Below are 10,886 nucleotides of genomic sequence, written 5' to 3'. Positions count from 1 at the left end.
CAGCCTCAGCCGCGAGGAAAGCAGCCACGGGGAGGCAGGGCGGGGCCTCACTCCGAAGGGAACGGCCACTCGCCCAGAGGCGGGACTCAGAGGCCCTCCTCAAGTCTCATTGGTCTAACTGGAGACGGACAACTCTCGCTGACCAGCCATAGCCAAGATGGGGCGCTAGCGTTGTTTGGAAGGGGAGTGGGCGCCGAATACTGAAATCACGCATGCGTCTACGCGTTTTCGCGCCAACACACCCATAGTGGATGGGGGCAATTGAATTCCCACAGTGAGTCCAGCCCACCGAAGCTCAGCAGAATTCTTAAGAGAGAGGCTCGGGTTAGGGAACGTCCTGTGCGCAGAAGCTGCCCCGTGGGAATCCCAACGTCCACCGCCTCCTACTTAATGTTTCGTGCTGGCCGCGCGCCAGCCCTTCCTGATGCTGGGTTGTTATGATGGTGAATTATTCACGAAGTCTTGCAGCCTGACGCCATCTCTGGGCAGTGCTCCTCCCTCCTCCCTGGCTTCCTTGGAGGGTACCACGTTGCTCCTACAAGCTTAGGGTTCTGAAGCTGTTTACAAGGCCCCACTCTGTCGCTTCAGTGTTTTAACGAACAGTGGGTTACAGAGAACCCACTGTTAATCTCAGTGGCATGGGCAAGTTCCTGATCTTGGGGCCTTACATTCTATGGGATGACACAAACATATAAACAAAAAATAGTTGTAGATAGTGATACATGCTCAAAACATGGCTATGTGGTCAGGCGCAGTAACTCACACCTGTAATTCCAGCACTTTGGGAGGCCGAGGCAGGCAGATCACTTGAGGTCAGGAATTCGAGCCCAGCCTGCCCAACATGGTGAAACCCCGTCTCTACTAAAAATACAAAACTTAGCCTGGTGGGCATGGTGGCAGGCGCCTGTATGCCTAGCTACTTGGAAAGCTGAGGCAGGAGAATCGCTTGAACCCGGGAGGCAGAAGGTTACAGTGAGCCCAGATTGCACCACTGCATTCCAGCCTGGGTGGCAGAGCTAGACCCTGTCTCAAAATAAAACAAAACAAAAACATGGCTATGTGATAGAATGACTAAAACAGGTATTGGGTGCTCACTGAAATGGTGAGAATGGAGCTAAAACCTGAAATTAGGTGACAGCACCGGCTATAGGAGCCAAGGGTTTCGGGCTTGGAAAAGAGCAGATGCAAACATCCTTGTGCTGTGAGACAATTTGGCTGGAACAGAAGGTGTGTCATAGTCTCTGAGAGCTTGGAGATGATTTTTTTTTTTTTTTTTTTTTTTTTTTTTTTTTTTTTTTTAAAGACGGAGTTTCACCGTGTTGGTCAGGCTGGTCTTGAACTCCCGACCTCAGGTGATCTGCCTGCCTTGGCCTCCAAAGTGCTTGGATTAAAAGCGTGAGCCACCACGCCCGGCTGGAGATAATTCCACACCCAGCTAATTTTTGTATTTTTAGTAGAGACGGGGTTTTGTTTTGTTTTAATTTTTTTTTTTTTTTTTTTTTTTTTGAGACAGAGTTTTGCTCTTGTTACCCAGGCTGGAGTGCAATGGTGCGATCTCAGCTCACCGCAACCTCCGCCTCCTGGGTTCAGGCAATTCTCCTGCCTCAGCCTCCTGAGTAGCTGGGATTACAGGCACGCGCCACCATGTCCAGCTAATTTTTTTTAGATTTTTAGTAGAGACGGGGTTTCACCGTGTTGACCAGGATGGTCTCGATCTGTCGACCTCGTGATCCACCCGCCTCGGCCTCCCAAAGTGCTGGGATTACAGGCTTGAGCCACCGCGCCCGGCAATTTTTTTTTTTTTAATTGAAAAAAAAAATAAAGACGGGGTTTCACCATGTTGGTCAGGCTGGTCTTGAACTCCCAACCTCAGGTGATCCGCCTGTCTTGGCCTCCAAAGTGCTTGGATTACAGGTGTGAGCCACCGCGCCCGGCCGAGACGGGGTTTTGTTATATTGGCCAGGCTGGTCTCAAACTCTCAGCTGATCTGTCCATCCACCTCGGCCTCCCAAAGTGCTGGGATTACAGGCATGAGCCAGTGTCCTTAAACTCCTGACTTCGTGATCCACCTGCCTTGGCCTCCCAAAGTGGTGGGATTACAGGCGTGAGCCACCATGCCTGGCTAATTTTTTTTTTTTTTTTTTATAGACAGGGTCTGTGTTGCCAAGGCTGGTCTTGAATTCCCAGACTCAAATGATCCTCTTGCCTCGGCCTCCCAAAGTGCTGGGATTATAGGCGTGAGCCACGGTACCCAGACCTGAAAGAGTTTTCTTTTTTTTTTTTTTTTTTTTTTTTGAGACGGAGTTTTGCTCTTGTTACCCAGGCTGGAGTGCAATGGCGCGATCTCGGCGATCTCGGCTCACCGCAACCTCCGCCTCCTGGGCTCAGGCAATTCTCCTGCCTCAGCCTCCTGAGTAGCTGGGATTACAGGCACGCGCCACCATGCCCAGCTAATTTTTTGTATTTTTAGTAGAGACGGGGTTTCACCATGTTGACCAGGATGGTCTCGATCTCACGACCTTGTGATCCACCCGCCTTGGCCTCCCAAAGTGCTGGGATTACAGGCTTGAGCCACCGCGCCCGGCCGAGTTTTCTTAAATATGAGAGACACTAGAACAAATTTCATTGCTGATAAAGAATGATCCAGAAAAGAAGGGGAAAAGTGAAATTTATTGAAGGCTTAATCATGTCAAGAGCTTTACAAACATTCTACCTTCACAATGTTTAATGGATCAGGCAGTCAGGGTTACTATAGCTTGCCCGAGGTCATGCAGCTAGAGGTGGCAGAGCTGAGAGGCCACCTAGATTTTTCAGACTCTTCGTGCCTGCCTTACCACCCTTTGCATAGGCACACATCTGCCCCTACTTAAATACCTGGGCCATGCCTTTGCCCTGACCATAGTGCCCTTGCAAATCAGAAAGAGCCACTCTCGTGCTTCGGGGACAGGCGTTTGTTTTCCTCCTCCAGGGCTATAAGAGGGGCATCTCCCCGACAGTCTGAATACCCATGCAGCAAAGGACAGAAGCTCTCCCAGTCCAGAGCAGCAGAGGCAAAGCAGCAGGAGACCCCAGAGGCAGGAGGGAAAGGGACACTTTGGGGAGTATACAGCAGGTTTCTTTTTGTGCCAGCCAGTGCAAGAGGATGCTGGGGGCTTTTGGTCCACCAGCTGGTGCCTGTGGCCCTAGCATTCATCTGGATCTGTTCAGTGCGACAAGCAGCCCAGGTCAGAGCCCAGTCTCCTGGCTGCCCCCATTGAGGCTGAGGCTTTGGGGGCGGGTACCACGCTCCAGCCTTCGGGCAGACAGGAGACGCCTCAGGGAAGAGCCAGAGCTCAGATCTCCGCAGCTGCGAAGGTGAAGGCTCTCTCGTCCAGGCCGGCCCCACGGGCTCCGGGGCACCTGGACAGGGACACAAGACAGGGCATCATCGATAAGGCCCAACCCGAAGCTCCACGCCTTCCCAGACATCTTTCCTGCATCCCTGAATTTCTACCTGCTTATGTCCATGAGCTGCAGTCCCACTGGGGTCTGGGGCTTTCCTGGACATCTGGAGAAAACGAGTGACCAGGCCCCGACCTGGCCAGCTGCCCTTCAGGTCTCCAAGGGAGTGGGCAGGTGCAGGGCCGGAGGGCAGGGGAACTTTTTGGAAGGTGGGCACAGGGCGCCGTTTCTCGGCTGAGCGGGCACGTAGCAACTTGGGGGAAGGGCAGCGGGCTAGGCGGAAGAGGCAGGCTTCAGAGCAGAGCCCTGCAGAGACACAGAGATAAGAGAATGGTATTGTGGGGTGGAGAGAGGGCCGGGCAGCCATGCCCAATCCCTACCCCTGGGGTGCAAACCGCATGCCTGACCTGTATCTGCAGAGGAAACAGAAGCAGCTTCTTCCTCAAGCACTTTGGTATAAAGGTCCCTGAATTCAGCTGGGGAGAAGTGAGAAAGGAAGTGGGAGTGCTCTGTGGACAGGCCCACCCTCCGGTGTGAACTCAAGCCCAGAGGAGCTTTTGCAGCTCCCATGCTCCATCCTCAATCAAAGGGCCAGCGTCTCTGTTCATGATTGTACCAACTAGATGGTACAATCCACCAAGACAGGGACTGCAGTGGTGGTGTTCAGCACCTGGTGTGCAGTGCTCAGCGTTCCGCAGTACTTCTGTTTTTTTTTGAGACAGAGTCTCACTCTGTGGCCAGGCTGGAATGCAGTGGTGTGCTCTCGGCTCACTGACCTCCACCTCCCAGGTTCAAGTGATTCTCCTGCCTTGGCCTCCCTAGTAGCTGGGATTACATGTGTGCACCACCATGCCCAGCTAGTTTTGAATTTTTAGTAAGACAGGGTTTTACCCTGTTGGCCAGGCTGGTCTGGAACTCCTGACCTCAGATGATCCATTGGCCTCAGCCTCCCAAAGTGCTGGGATTACAGGTGTGCACCCCCAGCCACTAACCCCTTTCTCAGCATCTTTGAGTACAATGCCTGTAGCTGAATTACTATATTTATGCTTTATGCTTTTTTTTTTTTTTTTTTTTTTGAGATGGAGTCTGTCTCTGTTGCTCAGGCTGGAGCGCAGTGGCACGATCTTGGCTCACTGGAACCTCCACCTTCCAAGTTCAAGCGGTTCTCCTGCTTTAGCCTCTCTTAGTAGCTGGGATTACAGGTGTGCACCACCACACCCAGCTAACTTTTGTATTTTTAGTAGAGATGGGGTTTTACCATGTTAGCCAGGCTGGTCTCAAACTCCTGACCTCTGGTGATCCACCCACCCCAGTCTCCCACGTGCTGGGATTACAGGTGCGAGCCACCTTGCCCAGCCTGAAGTACTATTATTATACATGTTTTACAAGGTGGGGGAGGCAGGTAAGTGGCCCACGCTGAGACCGCTGGAATTGGTTTCAAAAAACAAATCCTTTTGGGAGGCTGAGATGGGTGGATCACTTGAGATCAGGAGTTCAAGACTAGCCTGGCCAACATGGTGAAACCCTATCTCTAATGAAAAATACAAAAATTAGGCCGGTCGTGGTGGCTCAAGCCTGTAATCCCAGCACTTTGGGAGGCCGAGGCGGGTGGATCACGAGGTTGAGAGATTGAGACCATCGTGGTCAACATGGTGAAACCCCGTCTCTACTAAAAATACAAAAAATTAGCTGGGCCTGGTGGCACATGCCTGTAATCCCAGCTACTCAGGAGGCTGAGGCAGGAGTATTGCTTGAACCCAGGAGGCGGAGGTTGCGGTGAGCCGAGATCGCACCATTGCACTCCAGCCTGGGTAACAAGAGCAAAACTCCGTCTCAAAACAAAAAACAAAAAACAAAAAAACAAAAATTAGCCGGGCATAGTCCCAGCTACTTGGGAGGCTGAGGCAGGAGGATCACTGGAACCCGGGAAACAGAGGTTGCAGTGAGCCAAGATCGTGCCACTGTACTCCAGCCTGGGCGACAGAGACAGACTCCGTCAAAAAAAAAAAAAAAAAAAAAAAAAAAAAAAAATCCTCCTCTTTTAGCAACTAAGCTATCAATGTTCTGTCCCTAGGAGGTGAATACCCAAGAAATGTCTACCGGAGGAGTGAACTCACCCTTTCTTCCTCCTCAGGGACCTCATCAGTGCCCCAATCCTGTTAGGCATCACTGGCTACCTAACTCCCAGTGCCTACCCTCTCCTGAGCCTGGGCAGTGGGGGAGGGGGCTTACCAGTGTCACTGGAGGTGGTGATGCCTGGGTCGCTGTGGGACCGTGGCAGCAGCAGCGGTTGTGGGGATGCCGGATGAGGAGGCCGGTGCCCCGGTGGGGTGAGGGAACCTGAGCTATCGCTGAAGCGACGAGTGGGGGCTCGAGTGGGAGGGGCAGCGGCTGGGCGGCCCCCTCCCCGGGGGACCCGCCTCCTCAGCTCGGGGAAGCAGGGCCCCAACCAGGGTGGCCAACCCTCCAATCGGTGGCAGCTGCGGGCAGCTGTGGGGGCACCTAGTGGGGGTGGAGCCTCAGGGGCAGAGCAGGAATAGGAGCGGGCGGCCCGCGGGGGGCGCCGTGGCAAGGGGCTTTCCTCGAAGGGACCCCGCAGGCCACAGTCCAGGCTGAGGCAGTAGCCGGCGCGGCTGCGCTGGATGGAGCGGAAGAGCACATAGTCCACGGAGCGCACGGAGCCCTGCAGCTCCAGCAGGCACGAGTCCTCCGACGGGCTGGAGCCCCCAGGGAGGTCACCGATGGCTGATAGCACCAGAGACCCGCTGTCCATGGACACTGTGGGCGGCAGGGGGCGCTGTGGAGCACGAGCACGGCCTGGCCCTGCCCAGGCAGTTCCCCTTCTCCCAAGCCCAGCCTCTGGGGGCCACTGCACCTCCAGCTTTATCTCAGAGGAGACAAATAAGTCCAGGGTTCCGAGATGCCACAGCCCTCCGTTGTCCCCAGACCACCAACTCCGCCTTGTTTTCCCCTTCTGTTGTCCCTACCCACTCCTGCTATCCCTGGCAGCCCCACCCTTGCCCACGCCTCCTTACGCCCTGCTCACCGTCTACAATGGAGGCCACTCGCTCACAGATGCAGGAGCCATCGTGAAGCTGAGGGTCAAAGAGAGTGGCCTGCAGAAGACACAAGGTCAAGTGTTCAGCCCTCCACACTGAACACCCCCATGCGCCGGACAGCTCAGGAGACCCAGATTCCAGACCAGCCTTGTCACTTTGTACAAGTCACTTAATTGTGCAGCCTCAGTTTCCACGTCTGTATGGCAGAAATGATAGCTCCTGTCCCTCCCACCTCACCAGGCTCTAGGGAAGATCAAAGGCGACGGTGGGCGTGCTGGTGCTGTCAAGACCTTGACCACTGTTACTATCTTTATCCAGAGGCTGCTGCACGTTCAGCTACCCAGTTACACCCTGGCTCCCCAGCCCGCCCCGAGCCATGCTGTGCTCTCACCTGGCTGTCTCCTCGTAGCCCCATGACCGCCTCATAAGAAGGGGGGCAATCGGTAGGGTACAAGGGCACTGGGCTGTCCATGGAGCCATTATACGTGATGCTGGCAGATGAGGAAGAGGGTCAATGTAGGAGAAATAACTCCTGCTCCACAAAGATCCCTCTCTCCAGCCATCCAGGCCCAGCCCCAGTCCCCTTCCTTAGCTCCCCCAGCCAGACCCCACCAGGCCTTACCTCTGTGCATCGGTTTCTGAGCTGCAGGTGTACTCTGGGGGATAGTAGGGCGGTGGGGGCACAGGTGGGACAAATTCCTCCAGGTCCAGCATGGTGTGTAGGAGAGGGGCTGGAGGTGGGGACGTGCAGCCCAGAGGTCCCAGTGGGCCTGAGACTGAGCGCTCAGGGGCCAGCTGTTGGGGAGCGAGCAGGTCAGCAAGTCTGGATTCTGGGAATGCAGCTCCTCCTTGGCCCCCAAACTCCTCTCTCATCTACAGTATTTTTCCTGGCCCCATCCCCTCAGATGAGGGTTAAGGAGAGCTGATTCTGGGTGAGGAAGGGGGCTTCGAGTTCTGGCCCCTCCCTCACCCAGAATCAGCTCTCCTTAACCCCACATTCACACCCTGTACCTCCAGTTCTGGCCCTGACCACCACCAGTTCCTCCTATTTATGGTCCCACCTCCATCCAGAAGCTCCACCTGTTTTGTGTCTTCACAGAAATGTCCACCCTTTAGCCTCACCTCCATCTAGGACCTTCCTTTTTTTTTTTTTTTGAGACAGTGTCTGACTCTGTCATTGGAGCACAGTGGTGTGATCCAGCTCACCGCAATCAGCACCTCCCAGGTTCAAGTGATTTCCGTGCCTCAGCCTCCCGAGTAGCTGGGATTATAAGGGTATCCCACCACACCCAGCTAATTTTTTTTTTTTTTTTTGAGACGGAGTTTCGCTCTTGTTACCCAGGCTGGAGTGCAATGGTGCGATCTCGGCTCACCGCAACCTCCGCCTCCTGGGTTCAGGCAATTCTCCAGCCTCAGCCTCCTGAGTAGCTGGGATTACAGGCACGCACCACCATGCCCAGCTAGTTTTTTGTATTTTTTAGTAGAGACGGGGTTTCACCATGTTGACCAGGATGGTCTCGATCTCTCGACCTCGTGATCCACCCGCCTCGGCCTCCCAAAGTGCTGGGATTACAGGCTTGAGCCACCGCGCCCGGCCTTTTTTTTTTTTTTTGAGATGGAGTTTCGCTTTTGTCACCCAGGCTGGAGTGCAATGGTGTGATCTTAGCTCACTGCAACCACTGCCTCCCAGGTTCAAGTGATTCTCCTGCCTCAGTCTCCTGATTAACTGAGATTACAGGCCCCCACCTGGCTAATGTTTGTATTTTTGTAGATACAGGGCTTTACCATGTTGGCCAGGCTGATCTCAAACTCCTGACCTCAGGTGATATGCCCTCCTCAGCCTTCCAAAGTGCTGGGATTACACGCCTGAGCCACCGTACCCAGCCCAATTTTTGTATTTTTAAGAGACAGGGTTTTGCCATGCTGGCCAGGCTGGTCTTCAACTCCTGGCCTCAGGCGATCCGCCTGCCTCAGCCTCCCAAAGTGCTGGGATTACAGGCGTGAGGCACTGTGCCCAGCCTGGGACCATCATTCAGTCCCATTCTCTAAGCCCCTTCTCCTGGTCCCAGACCAGCATCACATACTTCTCACTCCCTGCCATCTCCCCTTCTCATCCTCCTCGATAAACATCCCTTCAATAGATGAGGAAAATAAGATAACCCAGAGCCCCTGGTGCTCAGAAGCCAGATCTGTAGCCATTGTTCCCTCCGCCCAAGTCCCAGCACACACCCCTACCCCCACCATATTTTCTTGGCCCTGGCCCCTGCTCCCTCTCCCTCTCACCGTGTGCACCAGGTCCAGGGAGAAGATCTGGATGCAGCAGACAATAGCAGAGAGGGTACAGATTATAGCAGCACAAATGGTGAGCCCACAGACGCTGAAGAGCAGGTTCTGGGGAAGGAAAGAGAAAGGAGCAGAAGAGTAAGGAGAGGGCTAAGTCTCACACATTATGAGCCTGTGAGTATCCCAGGAGGTGAGGCAAGAGTAAGAACCAGGGGGATGTTTGGGAGGGGTACAAGCTCACCTTGAGGGCCCCTCGGGCTTCATCACAGGTGGAGTTAGGGGCAACTTTCAGTTCCTGCCCCGACTCTGGACAGGGCCGAAGGAGGGGAAAAGAGGGACAGCACACACAGACCTTTCCTTCCTGAGTGAAGCAGGGAGGGTGAGGCAGCCTGGGTCAGGACAAACCCAGGTGTCCTGCACACGTCCCCCAGCCAGTTCTTTCCAGCTCTCCCTCCTCAAATCTCACCAGAGAGCACTGTTGGAAGTCTCGGGCCAGCTGAGCATTCTTACAGGAGAGAACAGAGCCAGCCATGCTAAGCATGACACAGAGCACCGAAAGCAAGGAGAAGAAGGAGATCTGGGGAAAACAGGGTGCAGACTCAGGGCTGGGGACCTTCATGAGTACTCCTCTGCCACGGATGGAGCCCCCCCTCCTTCACAGACACTTCGTGCCCACCCAGCTGGCACCAACTGGGGAGCCAGTTCCTTTCTTGAGGGCATAAATGGGCTTCCCCTTGGATGCTGGGCACCTGCCTCCCAGTGGGCACTGGACCCTGGAACCTACCACTAGAGTGAATGGCCGCTTCCAGGACACAATGCCAACCACCCCGGAGAACGCCAGCTGGGGACAGAGTGGACACAGGCTCAGCCTGGCAGGGGAGGCTCCTGAGTGAGCCCCTCACCACAGGATGCACCCAGCCCTGTAAGGAGGCAGAGGACCAGGAGAGGGAGGAGAGGCGAGGATGTGGACTTGCAGCTGGTGTGGAGGGTGGGGCCCGAGGAGCCTCCCCCACCCAACAACTGTGCACCCAACTCACCGAGAACCCAGCCCAAGACGGGCAGGACCTCTTGATGCTCTCGGTGGTGGTGACGGAAGAGGCCACCATGCTGAAGGTGACCACCAGGATGCCCAGAAGCACCTGGGCCAGCCCCAGCGTGAGCAGGGCCTGCAGCCAGGGTCGGTGGAGGCGGAGGTGGGTAAGGCCCCTAGTGCTGGGCCGGCTGGTCAGCGAGCGGCTGGAGTCACTAGGCGAGGGCATCATGCCTGCCGCCCGGTTGCCTGCGCCTCGCTCGGCCCTCCCTGGCGCTTGGGAGCATCTCAGAGGCGCCCAAGGTCCCGTCCTTTCTCCTCTCCACCCCCCTCGCTCTAGAGCCCACCCCCTGGCCGGGTCCCCTGGGGCATAGCCGAGGGACGCCAGCTGGGGGGGGGCCCAAGCGAGGGGCGTCACGGAGGGACTGCGGACTGCTCCCTCCCCACCACGGGCACTGGACGGGCACCGTGCCCGCGGCGACGATGAGGACGCGGGGGCACCGGCTCATCGCATCTCCCTAGGGAAGAGGGGCACCGAGAAGGGCCGGTCCGGGAGTGGGGAGGGGGCGGCGACCTGGAGCCCAGGGAGGGTGGGAAGGGTAAAAGCGGGAAGGATGGAAAGAAGTCTAGAGAAGAGGGGAAGGGTCGGCGTGGGGGTGACTCTAGAGGCGCGGTCGGTATGCCCTCAGGGCGTCCAGTGGGATCCGGGGCCGCCTGGTGGGGAGAGGCCGCGGCGCCGCCGTCTCCTGTGTCGCCTGTCCCGCTCCCCTCCCCACCACGCTCCGCTCCCCGAGCTCCGGCTGCAGCAGGTCTGGGACTAGAGGAGGGGGATGGGAATGGGGATGGTGCGGGAGGAGGGGCGTGGCGGCGAGGGCCGGCGCGGTGCACCCCGGGAGTTGTAGTTCGGGCCTGAGACCCCGTCGGGGTTGGGAGAGCCCGCGGCAGGGCGAGGCAGTCGGATCTGCCCTTCGGGTGAGCGCTCATCCAGTCCCTGACTCTCTCTGGACCCTGGCGAGGCTGCCCACGATCCATCAGGCGGTCACTTGAGCCCCACCCAGCCTTTCAGGCTCCAG

At 56.3% G+C, this 10,886-nt stretch overlaps 1 protein-coding gene across 2 annotated transcripts; it reads right to left on the bottom strand.

Moving 5' to 3' along the window:
- Positions 1-2,651: 2,651 nt before the first annotated feature.
- ENTREP3 (endosomal transmembrane epsin interactor 3) lies at positions 2,652-10,712 on the bottom strand. 2 transcript variants are annotated; one of them, XM_003937795.4, is made up of 12 exons: positions 9,821-10,694; positions 9,568-9,624; positions 9,250-9,360; positions 9,025-9,144; positions 8,784-8,891; positions 7,123-7,295; positions 6,892-6,991; positions 6,488-6,557; positions 5,674-6,219; positions 3,849-3,917; positions 3,494-3,747; positions 2,652-3,399 (listed from the first exon to the last, which is right to left on the bottom strand). In XM_003937795.4, the coding sequence occupies exons 1-12, from the start codon at positions 10,043-10,045 to the stop codon at positions 3,226-3,228; spliced, it is 2,007 nt and encodes a 668-aa protein (XP_003937844.1). In that variant the 5' UTR covers positions 10,046-10,694; the 3' UTR covers positions 2,652-3,225. The 2 variants fall into 2 exon arrangements, with proteins under 2 accessions (XP_003937844.1, XP_003937845.1); XM_003937796.4 differs by lacking the exons at positions 9,025-9,144; positions 9,250-9,360; positions 9,568-9,624 and having other exon boundaries at positions 9,821-10,712.
- Positions 10,713-10,886: the final 174 nt, after the last annotated feature.

This window comes from Saimiri boliviensis, chromosome 19 (assembly GCF_048565385.1).
Source record: "Saimiri boliviensis isolate mSaiBol1 chromosome 19, mSaiBol1.pri, whole genome shotgun sequence".
Lineage (NCBI taxonomy): Eukaryota > Metazoa > Chordata > Mammalia > Primates > Cebidae > Saimiri > Saimiri boliviensis.
The sequence above is the reverse complement of the archived record's forward strand: the minus strand, read 5'-3'. Positions and strand labels throughout refer to the sequence as shown.

What these genes read in the sequence shown, in the direction of transcription:
- ENTREP3 (XM_003937795.4), bottom strand. Translation starts at nt 10,045, where the DNA reads ATGATGCCCTCGCCTAGTGACTCCAGCCGCTCGCTGACCAGCCGGCCC. An exon ending in AGCGGCCATTCACTCTAGTG is followed by an intron (nt 9,361 to 9,567) that starts GTAGGTTCCAGG and finishes TGTTTTCCCCAG; the next exon opens with ATCTCCTTCTTCTCCTTGCT. An exon ending in AGTGGCCTCCATTGTAGACG is followed by an intron (nt 6,220 to 6,487) that starts GTGAGCAGGGCG and finishes TGCCGCCCACAG; the next exon opens with TGTCCATGGACAGCGGGTCT.